Source organism: Etheostoma spectabile, chromosome 16, assembly GCF_008692095.1.
Source record: "Etheostoma spectabile isolate EspeVRDwgs_2016 chromosome 16, UIUC_Espe_1.0, whole genome shotgun sequence".
In the NCBI taxonomy this organism is placed as follows: domain Eukaryota; kingdom Metazoa; phylum Chordata; class Actinopteri; order Perciformes; family Percidae; genus Etheostoma; species Etheostoma spectabile.
The window spans coordinates 25,513,300-25,535,155 of record NC_045748.1 but is presented as its reverse complement, the minus strand read 5'-3'; the positions used below and the strand labels follow the sequence as shown (position 1 = coordinate 25,535,155).

The 21,856-nt window shown below is 41.9% G+C and overlaps 1 protein-coding gene across 1 annotated transcript in view; it reads left to right on the top strand.

Annotated features, from left to right (window-relative positions):
• ror2 (receptor tyrosine kinase-like orphan receptor 2) overlaps nt 1–21,856 on the top strand; it is a 52,635-nt gene that overhangs the window by 7,833 nt on the left and 22,946 nt on the right. The window contains 1 exon segment of the mRNA XM_032540349.1: nt 13,731–13,802. Within this exon segment, the coding sequence (XP_032396240.1) occupies nt 13,731–13,802 (72 nt within the window).

Sequence of the window (21,856 nt, the reverse complement as noted above, 5' to 3'; positions counted from 1 at the left end):
CATGGCCCAGGCTCTGTGTTGACAGGATGGACTGTTAGCATACTGCTGCAACACAAGCATATGTTTATGTATTTAAGACATATTAGTTTGCTGGCTTTTTGCATAGACTTCCTGTTAACTTGCCGATCAGTTGTTTAAATAATCACAGAGATAGGCTTTAATATAACGGTACCAGTGCTGCTGCTTCTAACAGCATGCATTAATATCATAGATGGCCCTTCTCTTGATTGCATTTTGAAAAGAAAGCAGAGAGGCATTAAAGCTAACATATGCTGCTGATTACTGGAGCTGGGGAGCAGAAACACAAGACGAGGCCCACAAAGTGTTTGGAGGAGGGAAGGCAGTAGATCTCTGTGTTCCTCTCATGCTTCATGGTGTGTTTTATGTGTGTTTAGTGTGGAGTGTAAACAGGACAGACAGTTTGCATCTGAGTACCAGGCAGCGCTGAAGGGGGGGGGAGAGGGAAGAAAACTAACAATAGCAGAGCACTTTTTGAACTCACAGTATGAAGTTTTTGTGAAGCCTTCCTTAGTGAAAAGGTTTTTTAGGCTATGGGTGATGGTGGACAGGGAGGACGTAAAGACATGGATGCATTTTGGAATGGATCTGCTTTAATGTAGATGTGGCCAGCCCGCAGGTTTGAGGGCGCCAAATACTGAACCGAAACATCAAATGGGTCAGGAAGGTATTATTAGAACGCCTGTACTTGTCATTGTCGAGGGAATCTATCAGGACACATTGTCACTGCTGCAGCATGTGGTCGGGCAGTGGTCAGATCTGGGCTAGGGTCCACAGCGCTGTGGGAACGCTGGAGTCTGGCTGCACCGCTCATCTATCTTAGGATAAGGGAAAAAAGCTCTCGCTTGTTTGCATTTCTTCACAATCGTCCTGGGCGACCTGAAGCGCTGGATGCAGCAGCGGAGCCTTTGCAAAAATACACAGACACACTTGTGTTCCTGCTCTGAGTCCGTAACCGGCAGTGATGTTCCTGGTACTCAGGTGTTTGAGGTGAAAGCGTCTCTGCCTTGCTCACAACTGAGTCAGTCTGCAGCGCTCCGGTCCGACCCTCGCTGATGTGGACACCAAGGGACTTAAAGCTGCCCACCCTGTTGGAACATTGTGTTTGAGCATTCTGGCAGCCTAAGCCCCAATGTAGCATTTTGATGGCGATAGCCTTCACTGTTGACTTTTTGTTTCATATGGTGATGCCCACCAGGCTCTTGAGAGTGTTTTTAATCCTGTCCTATTGTTGTCTGGCAAACACAAACCATACTGCTTGGTGCTGAAAGGGGGTGTGACTGTCAGCCCCCTCTAAACCAAATGCACTTAATACTCAGATGGAGGTGTGACAGTCTGAGTGCTGTGAAAAGTTCCATTTAGCCTCAGATAGGGGTCCTCTAACCAGTACTTCTGTTGTATATATAATGGCCTTTACTCAGTGGTGGGGTGGGGTGGGGGTTGGGGTTAGTGAGCCGTCACTGGTGCTCTCTGGATAGACTTATCACTCTAGGCTGTTTAGGGAGGATCTATATAATGGGAGGTGAATTTGTTACTTCCTGTGTGGAGTGGATTTTCGACGTAATGACTAATATATTCATTTTGTCAAACGAGCTGAATTTATGGAGCGGGGGGGGCCTTGGGAGGGGAACGTGTCTGGCTGGGTTTTTATAGAGAGGCAGGCAGAGCAGTGTGTTGGGGATCGTTGTGTTGGAAGGTTTTATCAGTCGTCTGGTTAGGAAGTTAGCTGGATCACTTCTCCAACTGTGTTACATAAATTGTATAGTCTGTTAAGTGAGGGAGAGCCCCTCTACACACACTCAGAGGTCAAAGGTCAGCCCAAGCACCAGTGAAGCTGCCAGGCCTTTGTGTCTCAAGTTGTATATTTAAGACATTTTGTCACAACAGTTATTAATCAAGAACATGTACCCTGTAGACAACATAAAGTCTATTTTGTGTCTGTGTTTCCCAGGAGAGGAAGAGGCTGCGATATATATATTTTTCTTGCTGATTCCAACATGAGCCTGGCCATCGTCTGTTTGGATCTGAAGATATTTGGAGCCACGGGCCTTGTTGTTGAGTCTGTTCGTAATTATCCTGTTAAAGTGTCCCGGGATGTGTTCTCGTGTTTTACGGTGCATATTTCTCTACCTGTGTAACTGTCTTCAGAGGGGAGTTTTGTATTTATGTAGCTTATATTTGATTCTGGAGCCCTCTCACATTCCTTCTTAACTCAATTAATAGAAACAGGGTTACTTCCAAACATGTGCAGCTGTGCACAACTTGTCCTTGATTATTCAGTATTTCACCAAATTGCTGATGTCAGGTAGAAACCTTCTATCTCCACGATGTGGACCTTATAGGAAACAATGACTAACATCTGTGTGATGTACTTTTTATATGAAAGCATTTAGAAAGGGTCGAGTATTTTTTTGTTTTTGTCTTATGTTACAGTTAATGTAGTCTCGCTTTGCCAGACCTTCCTCCACAGCGCTGCAGAAGAGGGTCTGACTAGTCCACACAGCATTCCTGAATGGCAGAACAACATGCTCTGGTTTATTGGCATTTCTGTAAACCAATCACAATCGCCTTGGGACTCTGAAAAATAGCCCCGGGAAGGAAGATGTTTCTGTGGAACACGTGTACGTAGGGAGGCGAGTTCTGGAAGTAAAATGGCTGTTGAGTGTGTGATAAGAATTCATCACTCATTTGTCGCTTCTAGCTCGGATAATGTTTCCCAAATCGACGGGAGTTTAGAATACCAACGCAAAGAAAGTGGAAGTAGAGGGACTTCCGGTGGAATCCTGTAATTGAATCGTCGTCGGTATAGACTTCCAGGGCTGCATCTACCGATTATTCTCATTGTTGATTCATGTGTGGATTATTTGCTGGATGAATGGATTAGTTTTCTGGTCTCTAAAATGTCAGAAAATGATGACAAATGTGGATCAATGTTCCCCAAAGCCCAAGATGACGTCCTCAAATGTCTCGTTTAGTCCACAACTCAAAGATATTTAGTTAAGTGTCACCGAGCGTGATGGAAAGAGAAAATACGGACAGTTAACAAGCTGACATCAGGGAAGTTTGACTTCTTTTAAATTACTCATACCGTTTGATCAATTTTCTGAAAATTTCATGAAATAAGCTACAACTAATTGATGAATCTTGCAGCTCATTTAATTAACTACTAATAATAACTGATCCCCGAGTGGGGAAATTACAATTTACACTCTGTTTTGTTAGAAATCACGATACATAGGCCTGAAATACACACACACACCCACAGACACACAAATGGAGAGATGTGTGTTGGCTCCTGGTGGAGGACTGGCATCTCTCCAGCTACCAATCCACACTCTGTACTTTGGTCCATACTGGGACTTGAACCGGCGACCCTCCGGCCCCCAACCCAACTCCCTTTAAAGCTTCACAGTCTGTATATTTAGTTGTATGGACAGAATAACCAGTCTGTTCAGTGCACCAGTTTGGACATACTCCATTATTTTATTATTTATTATGATGTGGCCATAGGGAAATATTGACTGTTGCGTTGAGACGGACGGTGAAGCCTGCTGAAAGCTCCCAGTAAGAGGCTGCTGGCCTTTCCAGTGTGCCATGGCTCTGTGGAAACATGTTAACAGCAGGGTTGTCAAAGTAATGGCCTGTCCCTCCTCCTTCAGCAGATGCTTTGTTAATCATAGAGGACAAGCTCAGAAGAAAATGGGAGCTGAGTTTTCGAGCTTGTTCACAATTAATCTCTGTAACACTGTGCTGCGTGATACCTAGGCCTGTTACAATTATTACTTAGTTGTCTAATTGTCAATTAATTTTTTCATAATCCCGTTTCCTTTGTTTAACAGCTAATGTCTTAAGGCGTATGACTGGTAATTGTTGATTTGGTTTAGTTATGACATACTGTACTTGTATAAGTGATTATTGGTTGGACCATATGTTTTTATTAGTATTGTTAGTTCTTGGCAATTGAGCCTATAAACGTTCATAGTAACAAAGATGATGAAGGGGGAAAAGTTAGAATTGATAATAAAGAGGGGTGGTTTACTTCATTGGCTGTCATTTGGGTCCCAGGATGTATCCTGGGAATTTAAAACTTTAATTAGTTTAAAAAAAATAATGAATGAATAAATACATTTTTATAAATTTGACTAAAAGAGATATTTACAGAGACAATGACTTTGGAGTTGTTCCAGCTGTAGCGGGACCTTTGGGCTCCACAGTCCTGCTCTCCCCTCTGAAGGAAAGAATGACTCAGGGCTGGTGTGGAGAAAGATAAACAATTGTTTTTTCACATGCATCCAAACGCTGTCTTTTTCTCGCCGGCTGACCCTAGTTTCCCCAGACCCAGCTTGGTATGCACACGCTTATCAGAGAGCCAATAAAATGCAGATGACTCAGCTCTTCCCCCACCACGACCTTCTCAGTCTCCTTTATTGTCCTGTCTTTGAGACACCAAATGGCCAAATATTTGAGGGGAAGTGCCTTTTTCCTCCCCTTTTATTAGATAGCTATTGTTGTTGTAAATCTGTCACCGGGATGGAGCTACCCCTGTGTGAGCTGCCTCCGTGATGAGTGTTCCCAAGGTGGGAAAACAGCATCAGAGCCACTAAAGGGAAATTCCATGGCAGGCAAGGGATACCATCTGACAATTTAGAGAGGGCCATGCTACATTATGTCAGAAAGACTGTAAACTTGTGTGTTTATTTGTAGATGTTAGCAGTGACAGAGAGCCTCTAGGATAGAAGTCGATACATCTGGACATGGTTTGTGTTTGAGGGAACTTCACCACCGTCACAACTCTGTATGGGCATCAACATTAAGATTCACATTTCAGATAACAGTCGTTTGAGTTCATGGTTTGACGTAGAAAGTAACAGAGAGCGTAGAAAGTGAGGTGCCTTAGGAGTTGATTATGCTTCAAACGTATGTGGGCGTGCCCGCCTCCAACGGAGGAAAGGTGTAGATGAAGGAGGTTTCGCCAATCTAAAAACTAGAGATGTCCTTGAATAAAGAAATGATATACTGATATAACACTGATGTAATTTCATTGACTAATCAATTAGTTGATTTTATCGACAGATCTGTAGAATTGAGTTTCTTCACAAAGAATCACGCAACTGCTCCTCTTTAAATCTTTAATTTAGCAGAGATGTGCTCATAATTTTCTTGGAAATAAATCATTCAGCATGAAAAAGTACAAAAAAACAAAATAATCAACTAAAGAAATCTAAGTCAACTAAGACAAAAGGGAGACACGTAGTTTGAAGCATACTGTCCACTTAACACAAAGGCTGGTTTCACATACACTCCGGTGGTCTGGAAAAAGTGCAGGTCTTTCTATTCATTACCAATGGGGTAGTGTGTACGCGACCCGACATCACGCTGCGCTGGCCAATCATGTGCACATGGATCAGAGTTTTTTTCTCCGGGAAATGAAGCTGCCTTCAAGTGCGCTCGGAAAAGGTTGAGATCTACAAACAGTAGCTGTGAAATCTAAAAGTCTACTTGTGCTACATTGGGGAGTTAAATAGTACAACATGATGTCACACCAATGGGCTTTTTAAGTGACACTCCCATCGCAGTACTACCCTGCAGCGCAGTGTTTTTCTTTGTAAATATTCAGGAAGACTCCTTTAGATATTTAGGAGCATTTCTGACCTAACAAGGTCAGAAGGCCAGCATTGTTAGCTGGTTTTTAACAAAGGGGTCCAATGTGGCTGAAGCTCTGGCCGTTTCCAATCTAATTAGAGTGACAAACACCCAAGGAAAAACAAGCTTCGATTCGAGAGAGAGATCTTTACTGTTAGTGTTCATCAGATAATTCAAGTGGTATTTTTGGATACAAGTCTGGTTACACACACAAGCAGCCACAAGTGTTGCTACAAAGTAGTATGTGAAGACAACACAAGCTGAGCTCTGCAGAATCCAGGTTCAGTCAGGTTTTGGGAAAGAATACTGATGTGCAGTTAGTCAGAGCAGCCAGAAAGACCTGAAACATAGTGCAGTATAAGACATTAGAGAGGCTTAAGGTAGGAGTAGTGATGTGAGCCGCATTGTTTAAACTAAATAGACAGATATGAATGTGTACTTAGTTCTTCTGCTTTCAGTATAAATACAACAAACTGCTTGTTGAATTTAAAACCACTGAAAGGAAATCATTTCCTACTGTCTTTAACTAACACACTGAACATTGAGTTGAACATAAAAGACAACATGACCGTTATGTTTCATAGTGCAGGTTTCAACTGATATTTTCTTTCAAGAGTCCTGTGCGATGTGTCGCAGGCTTTTGCAATATGGTGTGATGCCAGTTGATATTATGATGAGGATAAAAATCAATATGTTGTGCGGCCTCAAGAGTGGGTGGAGACCAAAACCAGAGCTGAAAGGAGAGTGAATATTGGACTTGTTAATGTTGCTCTGTGTCTGTGTCTGAGTCAGGAGGTGTTTCCTTGCTAGGAGTTTAGCTGGAACACCTTTATGTGAATATGACGGTGGCCATGTATAGCTTGTTTTCATGTTTTCAGGTTTTTCCTGCCTTCTTTTGGCCAGTAAATTATTAAAGCTTTACATTTTAGATTGAAAGTAAGAAAAATTGAAACTCTTTCCCATATAGCTTTGTAAGCAGATGAATGAAACATAAAATGTCTATGAGATTCATTAACATTTAGTACTGTGTAAGTTATAGTAAACAAGTATAATACCAGTTTATGAATTCATACTCAGTGGCAAGTTTTTGAAGTTTTAATTTGATTTTAAATCCAAATGAGTCGTGTAAACGCTCTGCCTGAAGACACACGTTTAAAAACCTGGTCCAGGTGAGAAAATGCAAAAACAGCACCCTTGGGTCTTTGTTTGGACATACCTGCGTATCGATGATGTCATCGCCACACCTCTCGACCTCTAGCCTTCGACTTGTGACCCTGCGACGGCGTCTCATAACAACAGTGGTGGACTACGTGCTTGTGTTCCTGCTGGAGAAGATATGGAGCCTATCAGGGTCACTAGGGAGAATCTACTGTCTGTTGTTAACAGCGCGCTGTGTGCACATGCTCCGCCTCTTCTCCGGCGGCTGGTGAATTTCTGTAGCAGAAACACCTACAGGCCTGGAATATGAAATGGCGTGTTGAGTCTTTTCCAAATGGATCCGTTTGGACGCAATTATTCTTGAACTGATGCCCGGGAAGACGGGGGGGGGGGTTGTTTTGGTACATGTGGACGTGACCTATGAGTGAGTTGTTATGGTAGGCAGCTTTACAGCAGTTTGGCTTGTTTCCCCCGAGGGGATTCCATCAGATACACTGACCCCTATAGCTTTTATGGGGGCAGTGGAGGAGGGGGGGGGGGGGGGGGCATCGTCTGTGTCTTCTTTCACAGTCGAGCGGAGGTGTGTTGGTCAGAAATACCAGCAACACATTCCAACACGTTCCATTCCAAGCCTGGAGCTGAATCATCACCTGCATGTTACTGTAAAACTCTAACAATATAATGGTCTCTTTTCATCAAATTTTTAAATATTTATTTATAGTTTACTTTTATAAACAAATTAAAGTTTTGAGTGAATCCCAGGACACATCTTTAGTATATAGATCTGTCATGACCCAGATGTAATAACACTAATACACAACCTATGATAAACCACGCCTCTTTATTATCATAAAACATTTGTTCTAACTGTACCCCCCCCCCCCCCCCATCATTTTTGTTGCTATAAATGTGTATGGGGTCAAGTGCCAATAGCTAACAATTGAAAAAAACAATAATAATACATAGTCATTATCAGTCATACGCCTCAAGACCTTAGCTCATGTTAGCAATTCACTGCTGTTAAACAAAGAAACCGGGATAATGTAAAAATAAATTGACATTTGGACAATTATGAAATAATTGTTACAGGCCTATATCTATGGAGGAAATATTTATTCATAATTCAAATTGAAAGTCCAAAGAGAAAGGAAGCGAGATCAAATTAAAACTGTTATTATTTTACTATGCTACTAGGAAAAACCATGCCATAATTAAATTTAAAAAAGAAAAAGGAAATATAAATGCTTCAACTGAAATCTGATTTTGATTGAGAGAAACATCAAATCATCAGATTTGTATTGATGTGCAAAACAACTATAAAGTCATCATTTTGCTAAATGGTCAGAAGTCCACACTGGAACAAGAGACAAATGGTTTCAGTCCTTCAGAGAACGGTTTCCACAGCAGAAACCTAATGGATATCACTATAACGATATTACTTGCCAAAAATAAACAGATATTGAAGTGTTCCCAGTTCTGCTTCCAGTATTTTGAAAGGAAATCATTTCCAACATTCTTTTACTAAACAAATTGAACATTGAATTAAATAAAAGCACCACTAAATAAAGAATGGCAGTTCCATTTCAGAGTGCAGTCTTCTCCTAATGTAATGACCCCGTTAATAGAAACCTTCAAACAGCAGTGTTGTTCTTTCCTTCTAAGACCGGGTAACTGAGGAGACCCTGGTCAACTCCCAGGACAGAAAGCTGAGAGGCCGACGGCTCAGACGGACAGAGGACGCACAGTGCGCTCTGAATTGGATATCTAGTATAGGGAGGTTGACCAGGACTTGACTTGTTTAGACTGGGGAGATAATGTGCCCCCCCCCCCACCCCCCACCGCAGCTTCACTGAGACCATTGCAATATAGACCTAGTCTGAGCGCATCAGGTCAAGTGCCAGATTGACAGATAGACTGCATTTAATTGTGTCGATACTTTTAGAGCCCTTTACACTGAAGGAAGAAGACAGCCTTTCACACAACACACGCCAGTGTTGTGGAGGCCTTATAATTTTAAGAGCCATGTAAAAGTTTATAATGCTGAACATTTAAAGCAAATTAAATTGGGCAATTTCAAAGTGTGGCCACTTTAATGTGGTTAAATGTGAAAATGCTGCTTTTTATCAAAGCTTTGGCCTCCATTCAACACCTTTTTTCAATCCACTGCATACGTCTACTCTTTCCCCCGCGCCCAGTGGCTGTGTTGTGTGTCAGATGCTGATATATCAAAAATTTCCCCAATTCTAAGTCCGTTTTGTCAGGTTTGGTAGTGTGGGGTTTGCTTTTCAACACACGTCACCTTGTTACTATTGCCATAAAAGATCTTTAACAATTCAGTTGCTGAGCAGGATGTGCTTCATTCACCATACTTTACCACGGACAGCTATATTGATTTCAAAAAAACTAATGGCTGCTTGCAGCTTTATAACACTTCATAAACCACTCACATTCTTGGAGAGAACAGCAGTGGTCGGGTTTTCAGTAATGTTTTCCTCCTTTGACATTCTGTGGTTATTTGCTTCCATGCACTGGGGTTTAACTCAGCCAGCATCATCATGTCAGCCTCTAAAGTAGCTCGGCCTTCTAGAAATGTTTGGATAACTCCGCTCTGCTCTCTGCAAGCTGTTAAATCAACCTTCGCCTGAAACTCAGGGAAAGGTTGGAAATGATAGCAGCAAACGTAGAGGGGTGGAGGATGGGGAGAACATAGACAAAGGTTAACATACACACACACACACACACACACACACCACACACATACACACACCACAGAGCGTTTGAACAAGAGAGTGAAGGAAAGTGTTGAGGTGTGCCAGAGGGCCCTCTGTCCAAACCCCAGTAGATGGAGCCGTGGCCTGGCCTCTCAGCTCTCAAAGGGCCCTTTCATGGCCGAGGCAGCAGGCTGTTGGAATGCAGCAGTCTTATTCAGCTTTGGATGGAAAAGCATCCTTTTGCCCCAATCCCTCATTTTCCAAAGCTGTGGATACGTGTAATCAATCACAGCCACTGTCTAAAGTGACGCCTGTAACCAGGCTTTAAGGAACTCAGCTCACTTCTTCTCTCTTTTGGTTTACTGACATAACATTAGTTTATTATATGACAAATTACTACTTTACTATGTTACCGTGTGCGTGGTATAAAGCTGGGCTCAATGACATGGGCATGCCGCAGTAGACTGTGTTTCCGTTGTTACACAATAGTCGGGCATGCACCCAATACATTACTTACCCACCGTCCCCGTTGTTTTGTTTTTATACAAATAAAACCCATTTTGTTCACTTTTGCTTATATTACCCAAGCAGCAGTCCCAAGAGAATTGAGATCTGATGAGGGATCCACCTATAGTTACCTCCACTGCATATACATTTCTGCTATGAACGTGAAAGTAGATTACTGGCCAAGTGCCCCACATGGGAAACCAGAAGATCCTACAAGCCCCGCTGTAGGACCCCCGCTGTACAAGCCACGGCTGGGGGGGACTGATGGATGCTCAGTAGATGTACTGTGCAATTTTATAACTTTATCCAGTATGGAATTTGTTTTTTAAAATATTTTTGTTAAAGTGACACTCCATAGATTTCCCACATAAAGGCCTGAACAGTGGCAATAACAGTCACAGTAAAAGATTATGGAACAGTGACTAGAAACAGTAGTTTGTTGGAGTTCCTGGCATAGCAGGGCACTGCACGGCATTACAAGGCACAGCAGAGTGTATCAGGGCCCCGCAGAGAGTAGTAGGATGTAGCAGGACGTAGCAGGACGTAGTAGGACGTAGTAGGACGTAGCAGGATGTAACAGATGCAACCAGGATTCTGGAACCTCCCTGATCCAAGGAAACATGCGGGGGGGAAAAGAACATAAGGACTCCGGGAATGACTCCCCAGAGCTCGGTTAGTAACAGGCATTTCTGGGACATGGATGCACACAAAGGGGAAGCTAAAGGAGAGCAGAGAGAGGAGCTCAGTGTGTCAAAGGAAGTCCCCCGGCAGTCTAAAACTATTACAGCATAATTAAGAGAGACAGGGTAAAGAGAGGAGGCTGGTTGGGTTAGAACTCTCCCCCGAGTCCTACCCTCTTAGCCTAGCAAATCTCAGTATTTTATTAACCTGGAACCAGATCCAAAACAGAACAGGCTGGTCTCTCTTGAACCCCCAACTTTATAGAAAAGCCGTACTGAATCCCCCAGTCAATCAAACAGACAGTTTGCCTGTTCACTTCATTGAGACTGTTTAGCTATTCTCAGTGTTATTCCATGTTTTTTCAAGAACAGATCACCCGCTGCTGTTTCCATTAAGTTTTGAGTTTTTTTTTTTTTACTTCTGCAATAAATCAGGAACAGATGGGAGCAGTCGGCTGAGAATGACCAAGGGACAGATTAAACAAAGATGAGGGTTTTGTTTTGATGCCTCATCCTTGCAGTGGGATCACAACTGTTGTGATGTTTAGAAGACATTGCAAACATGTCTACAAGTTAGGACTGGTCAGACATACTTGCTAAATATCTCCAAGACTATGCTTGACATGTCTTGGCTGAATACAAATCCAGCATCTGCATCTGATGCAGACATATTTAATGAAATAATCCATCCTTCTCATACTGAAGGAGACCTGTCTCCATATCTGCCTGCATCTATGGCTGGATTAAACTCCAATCTCTCCAAGGGAAGTGTGGCTCCTGAAAGGAATGCTCTATGGTTTTGTTTGCTGAAGTCCTCAGCACCACCAGTTTCCTCCACCACCCACATCTGTCAAGCACATGCTCTGTATCACAGGGAAGGCAGGAGCCAATGCCAAGTCGAGTCGAGTTAATAACCGAGCTCTACGTTGTGTCTGCTCGCATGCGCCTGATCCTGATTAGCTCGCAGAGCCAGGCCCAATCACACAGAGCAGCCAGGGTATCCATTACACATTCTGCTCATAAAAACATATGCGTTGTGTAAATCAGAGCAAAATCCCAGTTTGCCTCACAGCCGAACTGAGAGAAGTGGAAGAGAACACTAAAAACGACTAGATGCGTTATACATTTTATTGAGTTGTGTACTTTATAATTCCAAATGTTTCCAGCAGTCGTCAAACCCAGAGATATCTGTCTTAATATTCAATTTTATGGCGTCATATCCCCTTTGTGTCAGTCAGACGCTATCCTAGATTTACCTTTTTATATTTTATATATTTAAAGCCTCATTTTTACCAATACCCTTTTAGATATTGGTTGTTTTTTAACTGTCTATTTGAATCGGATGAAGGATTTTAGTTATCGACGTCTGGATGACAGATTTAACATGAAACTGTTTTTATTCAGAATTGACCTTTTTGGATAATTCATCTTCCTCCTGAACGATGAACACTGAAGAAGTCTGACTGCACTTATGGTATAATCATACAGACCTCTACACACATCAGACCATTTTGCTTTCTTATGAAGGAGAGGTCTGGTTACCAGGACTCAGGCTTTTCCAACTTTCTTTTTAGCAAAAGTAGCGTCTTGTTATTTGTCCTTAAAACACACTGCCGTGTAAAAAGACATTAGAATATTGGTAAAATAGTATCGCATAAAGTTCTGGGGACAAGGATGGAAGTACAGGAATCTTCGGTATGGGGTTTTCAGGGATGACCTTCGCCAACCACTATATTTCTATAACACATGTGGAAACACACACAACAATGGGCCGTGTGATGGAGTGCATGGCTGCCGTCACGGTAACGACTATTTTAGCTCTCAAAGACTGACCTTAAATGTTGCCTGTCTGTTTGTTTTAGAGTGTTATGTTGATTATCACATGGGTTAACCTAGCCCTTCTTTAGTTACCCACAGTAATCCCGTAGCTTTCTTGTGTACATATTTAACATCCAATACTGCAGTGATTTATATATCTACCTATAGTACATCATTACATTATTCTCTATTGTTTAAAAGCGTACAGTTTATTTCACAAACATTACTTGTGATAAAAATCTCGCACCAAATATGTCTTTTGTAACCTACGTGTCTGTGTAGTGTTAATCATGTGTACAGTATATATATAATATTCTGTGAATGTCTAGCTTTATAGCTAGAGGAATTTTGGCTGCATAAGGCATGACTGTCTACTCACCTGAGCCACCCCTGCATTGTGCTGTGTGTTGGAATGTTCCAATTAGAGGGGCGAGCTGCAGGTGTACAGCTTGAGGAAACACCTGGGGGGCAGGACGTAAGTCTGTTGGATGCCCTCAGTGTAGTGACTTGATCTAAGGTTAATTTGGTAAACAGTTGTATTCTTAAATTATGGGATAGGGATCAATTACCTTTATTTTCTTGGAAGTGTGTCTTCTTCCCATAAGTTTGGTAATTTTTGTGTCTCTATTTTGCCTCTGCGGCCTTAATTGAGAGATAAATAAAAAACCCCATCTTTTCAACTTCCTCTCTGACTCATTCCGACTACGCAGCGACATCTACCTACAGCAGGCTGAAGGAACCTTCTAGCTCCCTCAAAATAGTCGTGTGGACTAAAAAGACCCCAGTACCTTGGGTCAAACCGGGCTTTGGGTCAAAAAGTAGCTATGCTGGTGCATTAAAGATGATGTCTTCTGTCACTGGTTCACTCTGTCCAGATGGGATAGACATATGTAGATATATGAATTACATATACAGTATATTACTCATATTCTGATCAATTACCAAGAACGTTTAAACTCCCAAGAAGATGAACTTTTAATATTAATGGCCCAATGACGGTTCCAAGCCCCACCCTGAGGACAGACTTCTAATTTGTACCTTCACTGCGGCTAAGCCTAAATTGTTCCTTATGTCGTTCCTTTTGTATTTTTTAGAATAAACTTGCAACCTTTATGGATCTCCACCACCAAGTTCGACTTGTTTTATGTTGGCTCTAGTTTTAACTCTTGAATTCTGTCTACATCTGATTCTGCAGCCGATCCAGGTGCCTCACTGGATCCAGATGGTCTGGCTGAAGCTCAGAGTGGAGCTGCACCCACAGCTGAAGGTAAGGGAAACCTTTCTCATTTTGTTGCTTATTAAAACGCTCTATATCGCCCCCTTTAGGATTGAGAGGTGGTTTTAGGGATGAATGGGGGCCAGGTACTGAGGAAAAGGGGGCTGGGTGTTGGGATGAAGGAATAGAGGAGTGCGAGGGGATAATATGGAGGGTCAAATGGGGTCATTAAGGATCCGCCTGGAGGCATCAAGGAACCCAGGGAGTGAGACTAAGGGTGGGGGCACGTCTTGATGAGCTTTGGCTTCATCATGCACATGATAAACCTTCATGTAGATGGTGTGGTCAGAAGTTCCCTGCCTGGAGGGCGTGTTGAGTAGGTTTACCACATTTGTAGTGCTGGACGTTGACATCTGCGTGTTTGGAGCCTCACCAATCGTCCCCACCACTACAGAGTGTGGGCAGTTGTGTATAATAATATATTCCTTTGGATGTTCTGGCAATCACAAAGAGGTTGCTGTTAGAGCTGGAACCATTCCAAATTTTGCTGCACAATTAATTGTCTAAGAAATAATTGCTATTAACAATATAATTGTCTCTTTTAGTCAAAATTAACAACAATTATTCATGTATTACTTTTGCAAACAAATTTAAGGTTGTGAGTAAATCCTAGAATAAATCATTTGGTTATATCTCTGTTACCCAGGTTATGTGATAAGAAACACAGCCTATGAAGTAAACCACGTCTTTGTTAACATTAAACATTGTATTTTCTTCTTAAATTAACTTAAAACTGACAGTTCCCATTAACAGTCATACCCCTAAGGACGTTAGAAATTAATTACAGCTAAACAACGAAATGGCGATTATGTGAAAACATTGCAATTAGACAATTATGTAATAACTGTTACAGGCCTATTTATAGTTAATAGACAGTATATAGTGACTTTTTAGCCATGGTGGCTGCTGCTCAGGTTAGCCAGAGGTTAAAACACTGCTGCTCTTCATTTGTGTTTAACCTGGCTTTTTATGTTTGACACAGTTTTATCAAGCTGTTAAAGGTGTAATCTTAAGACACCTCATTAATTACACCTTGTTTAAGTTGTGATGTGCAGATCGTATGCCCTATTGTTGCCAATGTAAATCATACAAAGTGTGTGTGAGATGTCAGACATGTTTACAGCGTCTGCTGCTGTCTAGTTCCTGCTGCTAATCTGAATAAATGATGTTATTCCATTAACTGTACAAATTGTTAACGTTATTTTGCCAGTAAGGGTGGCAAATTCCCCTGCATAGTTTACCATAGCCCAATAGCACAAAGCTTGCCTCATAGGGCTGGACACACACACACTTATAGAAGAAAGATAAACTACATACAAAGCATTACAAACTGGATACCTGACAGATACAATACATACAATAAAAACAGTGATGAGCAGCATTAACAAAGCACACACAAACGTACAGAAGTGAGACAACACCTAAACAATAACATACATATGAATGTATGACATACAGTACATATACTGTATATGACCATGCAAGCAGACTGCGTATGGACATGGATAACTGTTGTTTAGTATTTAGGGCAGACTAATAAACATGAAAGTGAAGGCTGTTCTGATTTAGGGTGTCTACAATGTGCCCCCCAGTCCACCACCCTGGACAGCTTGTCAGGCTGTCACAGAACTGAGTCTGCCTTGAGACTGCCTTCATCAGCCGCTACATGATCCGGCACAAACGCAGGTCTTTCCATTCATTTTGAATGGGGTTAGTGCATTTAGGCAGCAAAATGTTGAGACCGGCTGCTTTTGAAAAAAGGCAACACCACGTCACATTACAGCGGCCGGATTACATATTTTATTCTGAATGAAACACACAAAGACAGACAACCGTTCAAGCTAACTTTCCTCAGTCAGTCTTTACTCCAGAAGTGTTAGTGAATTCATGGCCAGATCCAGGCCTATCAGCTGCGTTAAAGAGTTCATTAATGGTTTGAAACAGCTTTGTTAATGTTTATGCCTTCTGGTTAAGCCCGGTCCCCTCAGCTTAGCTCTGTCGTGCAGCATGGTGGGTGTTCAGCGCGGCCCCCTGGCCTACAAGCATCAATCATGTTAGAATTTAAGGGGAGGCTTGAACCCTGTTGGAGCGGGGTCTGTTTAATACCAGGATGGGGAAATGGAACGGTACAATGGGAGGACTGTTTGCACTGAGCGTCACTTCTCCAGGGACTAAAGTGAGCACTGAGCAGTAATAGTTTTCAGGAGCATTTTGGAATCAATCTTCAGAACGGAAAGAAAAATTTGCAGAGCTTTCTATGCAATTCTTCTTTATTTGTTATGAACATTTTTCTTAGGTGTCGTTTTAAAGCACAGCCTTCATAGAAGAATGTCTTTTATAAGTGTGAAAGACTTTGCTTTTGAATCCTTGACATTGCAGCGATACAAAAAGATACCAATGCAGTACAATTCAATAATATATAAAAATGTAAATAATGTGCATATAGTGTGTGCAATTAAAATGCGTAACGTGTTCTGTGTATGCAAATGTGCAAATTTCGATATGTGTATTAGAGCTGTCAATCTTCCTGTATAATACCATTCAAATTGTATTTGTTATTTTTATTTTTCAAATATTTAATTCTCAAATGCAGCCTGTTATTAATATGTCCTACACTACTCTTATGCATGGCCACTGCCACTATAAGCATGTGGTTGTTGTTACACGTTCTGTCCACTAGAGGGACTTCTAACTTTAGCTGTCTCCATGAAGCTCCCAGCTAAGCTCCTATAACTCATGACTCAGTCCTATTAAAACTATTTCCTGTCCTTCCGAGTTCCAGGCGCAGCCTGTCACTCCCCCTGTACTAACGGTACTCGGTACGTAACCTTAGCCCACAATGCCTTGTGTTTTTCACTCCCGCTAACTTCATGAAATGAAAAGTGAATTGTTCATCAGACGTGATATGACAAAAGCTTTCGTTTTCACATGTGGGTAGGCCAAGGCGAGAAGAGGGAGATTAGCTAACCGCAACATATTTATAAAAAAACATCACATTTTTATAGTAATTTCAGCATTTGAATAGTATTGATTTTTTTACTATTCCAATTATATTTGACTTTTGATATTTGATATTTGGTTTCAGCCGCCCGTTATTGAGATATCCTGATGACTTTTAGTACTGTATGCACATGCAATCACCGGAGATGGAATTAGGGCTTGGGTCGACCAAGCAACGGGAGACCAGAGACGGTTGTGCCCAGACGGGTGGACCGTGTTCCGTGCAAACAGCGCAGACGAGGGGAGGCGGACTCTGTTTACCTCAATGATGCTGTGATGCAGTGGTGCCACCACTTTTAGTGTCATTTGACCTGAGTAGTCATTTCCTAGACAAATGGGCTGCTTGTCCAAGTGGAGCAGGCTTTGGAACGTTGCCAGAGAGCTGGCTTTGAGAAAAGCAGCTTTTCATTGGTTGCCTCTATCTCTGGGGGATAGGACTAGTCAATCAAGCACTTTGGCTTGATATTTGAGATGGTCATGCCTCCATAAAAGTACCTTATTAGTCACAAAGTAGCTTTTGACCAGGAATGATGACGTCTGAATCTCCCAGTGGGTTATATAAAGTAGGCCCAGCGTGCATGCAGCATGCTGCCTTTACCTCTGAAGGATTACATTCTATCAGAGACTGGGGATTGTTAATAGATTTGGAAGTGTTGGATAATACAGCCATAATTGGGCAAAAAAACATGGATTGCTGTCATGACTAATGTATGCATGAGATTATAAACTGGACAGGGCTCCATTTTCCCCCTGGTTGAAGATCTTTTTGCCGTTGCCTTACAGTGTTTTGCAGCAGTGTAAAGTGTGCTTCAGATTTGGAATTCCTCATCCACACAGACATTTTCACATGTCACAGTCATTTTGGCAACACCACTGATACAGGACTCACTTCACTAACATAGACCACACCATTTATTTATAGAAATGAGTTCATTGAAATGATGATGACTGAGTCTGCAAGGCTTAATCCAGAGTAATGGAAAGGCAGTCGTCAAGTTCTGCTGACTGTGGATCCTGTTCTTTTTCTCCACAATGCTCTGTAAGAGACGGTGCTGCTGGCTGTAGTGTGGATTAGTTTAGATTGTGTAGCCCGTTTGGTTTTCTGCAAAAAAGCCTTTTTACTCTGGTGAAAATAATAGACATTTAAACTAACTAACTAACATTGTGATATGCTCCATAAGTGTTCATAGCTATAGATTTTATCGTAGGCAAGTCAATTGTTGGTTTGAGAGGCTAAATTGATCAAACATGTGGTCCCTTCTATTTTAATGGCTGCAAGAGTAGCTTATGGGCTGTGCTACGAGGGGGGACACAGGCCTCAGTTTGGATTTGGACCAGAATTCTGGGGATCAGGGCCTTGATTTTAAGCCCGAGCAGGGCCCTAACTCTGCCATTCTAATCACATGGCTACTTATCTGTCAAGTCAATTTCATTTATATTTCAAATTTGCATCAAAGGGCTTTACAATCTATACAGAATTAGACCCACTTTAATTCTTAGACCCTGGGTATACATGTTTTTTGGTCATATTATCTTGACATATCCTGAATGCAAAGCAACATTTTTCTTGTCATTTGAGTTTTTATTAACTTGCATAGTATACACATAAACAGACAGTATCACCATGGCCAGTTCAGTCCTCAGTGTCCTTTAATCACTGCTGCTAAAAACATTCCAGCTGTTTGGGATCTGCACGTCAGCTGTTTCATCTTCCCTTTCCTGCAGTACATCTTTAAATGAAGAATGAAGACGCTATAATTAAAGAGCTGCGTGGTGGCATCCCTGCTCTGTAGCCTGCTCTGTGGAGAGCTCGGCTGGACATCAATCTCTGTTTTTTCCATTGCGTAAACTCCAGAGCCTGGCTGCTGCTCCCAATGCGGAGGGTTTTAAGAGCCAGGGGACTTCTGAGTGTGTTTATCAATGCCTCAGCACCCCAACCATCCCTTTGTATTTCCTTACATAGTAATCTGCATAACAGATCCTAGCAGAGAGTCAAGAGTACCGTAACAAGACAGGGTGGAAACCTACAATATGGCTGAACCATGAGTGGTCAGTCAGTAGTAGAGACTAGAATGTGAAATCCTGGATAGGAAATGTCCATCTGCAATTTTGTGTGCACCCAGTAATATTTGTTTTATAAGTGCACATGGCTGAGCTTGGTTTGAGTCAAATAGTTATAGTATAATAATAGTATAATAGTAGGACTGTTCGAGCAGCGTTTCCTATAGAACCAGATGTTTGTTTTGTGGGGCAATACTCCTTTAAAAGGAATATAATAATGACAACTGAGGCAATGCTTTTTTATAGTACAACTAAGGCACGCCCCTCGGTGTTTCAGAGCAATTTGGGTCCCATCAACACTTCCTGTTTTGAAGTTTTTTGAAACTCGTCTTATCTTTCTCTCCTTTTTCTCTCCTCTCCTTCCCCACGTCTCCTCTCCTGCCCCCTGTACACTTTCTTCCCCTTTCTTCCTTTCTTCTTTCTTCTCATCTGTCCCTAACTGAAGTTTCCTGTCTTCTTTAGTCCCTATCTATAACCAATGGAAAAACTTTTCAATTTGAAAACCTATGAAAACCTAACCTTACCTAAGAGTAACTGCCAATGGAGAAACTTCAACATTTGACTGACCAGTGGTGTATCTTCATCACTCATTCACCCACTCACCCACTCAGCCACTCAGGGACAGACTTGCGTGTTTATATGGCTGGCCAAATATCTCCAAACATTCCTGCGTCAGCTGGGCCGTGCTGAGATCCTATCGAAACCCTTTGATCAGCACTGTTAGCCTGATGGACTAAACAGTCAGACTGAATGTGAGACCACTGCGTTACATTATGTTTGGTAGTATGTCATTCTGAAAGGTGACCCCAGGAAACTCTAATGTTTAGTTAAGCTAACTGCAGGGCTGTTTTAAGTCTTTATTTTAGTTCTTTCTCAAGGTCGAGTCTTAAGTCTTCACAAGCAAGCTTCATTAAAAAGGACACAAACCCTTCCCATCATGCTCTCCAGTGTGCACCCAGCGGTCCTGCAGGTTTGTGGGGTCTCTATCTCAAGGGACTGAGGCATGTGTGTCTCAGTGATGCTGGGATTTAAACTGACCGGTTTACTTGTGTAGACCACCGAGTGATGTGTAATAGTTCTATGCACGTTGAGCAGTGTGCACATGCTGACAGTCACAGCTCTTTGTTTACAACAGTGACTACTACACAGTGCTTTTTGGCGTTTATGTTGCAGAACATAAACCAACCATCTCTAGCTACAGAAGGAGCTATTTTTAAGCTCTCTCCACAAAACTGGATTGGTCTACATGTTGTAAATCTTGTCCTTTGCCTATGTCCATTCAGGTTTACACGGATGCCTGCGCATGGCTACATGATTTATGGCTCCACAGATTTTATTGACTGAGAGCAGGGTTGTTGTACTTGAGTCTGGACTCGTTTTTTTCTCGTCTTGGACTTATCTTGGACTCGTATGCATCTGGTATAAACCTGTCTCGGACCGACCAAATATTGTATGAACCGCGCTTGTTCAGAAAACAGGTACAGAATGGAGGCTTAAATGGGCCATTTACTGACACCGCCGTGCTTTCCTACTGTGCCTGAACTGCACTTTGTTTGTTTGGACTAAACACATGATTTACATATTGGGCTGCTGTTCTGCACAAGCTGCTACTCTCCACTGCACTTAATGCTCTGTGCCCAAGCTCCTCCTATATAAGTCTATATGCTGCATTGTTATGTGATTTTTATTCTATTTATTTCCTTGTTTTATACTGACACAAGCTGGGGGAACAATATTTCATTTTTTATGTACGGAAGTGCTCTTGAATCTAGTTTAATTCTAAATCCATCTAAGCAGGCAGTTGCATTGGTTGCCTGGGATACGGCTGACTGCGTGATATTCCTCAATCATCAGGCATCAATCAGTTTCATTAGACACAGACACAATGTTAGAGAACACTTTGTACTCTGGATTCTTGTAACATGTCATTTATTTTGGTGACACCTCTGTTGCTTCTTATTTGTTACATTTTACACCGGCAGTCCGGAGCGTTCTTCTTACACCTGAATAAAAAGATTCAACATGGAAAATGTTAAGCTGCACTTCAGCTTTACGTGAGTTAAGTGAAATTGGCATGCTGATTAATATGGCGTAATTTGATCCTACAGTTTTGTTACTCTGCACTTGCTATTTATCCTTACCAAATAATAATAAAGCAAAAGGATCATCTTGAAATAGAAGATATAATGTTTCTCACATCACATAAATTATGAACAGGTAAGTAAGTGGTCCTGAAGAGGATTCTTTTTTTCTGTCTCGGTTTTGACTGTCACTCATCTGGACTCGGTCTTGACTTGGACTTGAACCTCTTTGGCCTCGGTCTCGACTCAGTCTTGGTGCACTTGAGTACAGCCCTGACTGACAGTGACCACCCACGCTGAGTGTAAACAGGTCTGAGTCCACAGACACCCTGCGTCTGCTGTCCACCTCTTTGTCTATATTGGAGTATCTTTGCGCCTGATTAACCTGCCAGTTGGCCTCCAATACACATCCTAATGTGATACAACATGCAACGTCTGACCTATCGTAGTGACCTGAGGGCAGCAGCTCCCCCAGAGCCTCTCTGTGCTGGCCTGGTCTAACCTCAACAGGGAGGAAAGGCTGTTACCTGGGAGGTTTGCATCAAGAATAAGGGTGTCATTATTCTATTTGGTTTACCAGTAAGTGTCACTGGTTCCCTCTGAAGAAAATGTAAAAATGTTATATTTAAAGAACTGCATTTAACTCAAGCAAAGCAATTGCAAATGTATTAAAATATTGGTATATAACTTTTACTGGCATAAATATGCAATTTAAAGTGAGACTTGCATTAAAAAATTGATCATTTACAGTTATACATTCAGATTTTGTAGAAAAGTCTCTGCTGTCCGAGGGAACGCTCAAAGAATCAGAGCAGCACCAACGAGTCTGCTGCAGAACTAACTGAAGCTGCATTCACACCTTATCAGGTAACGGCAGCTCTCCCAATTCATTTCAGTGTGGGA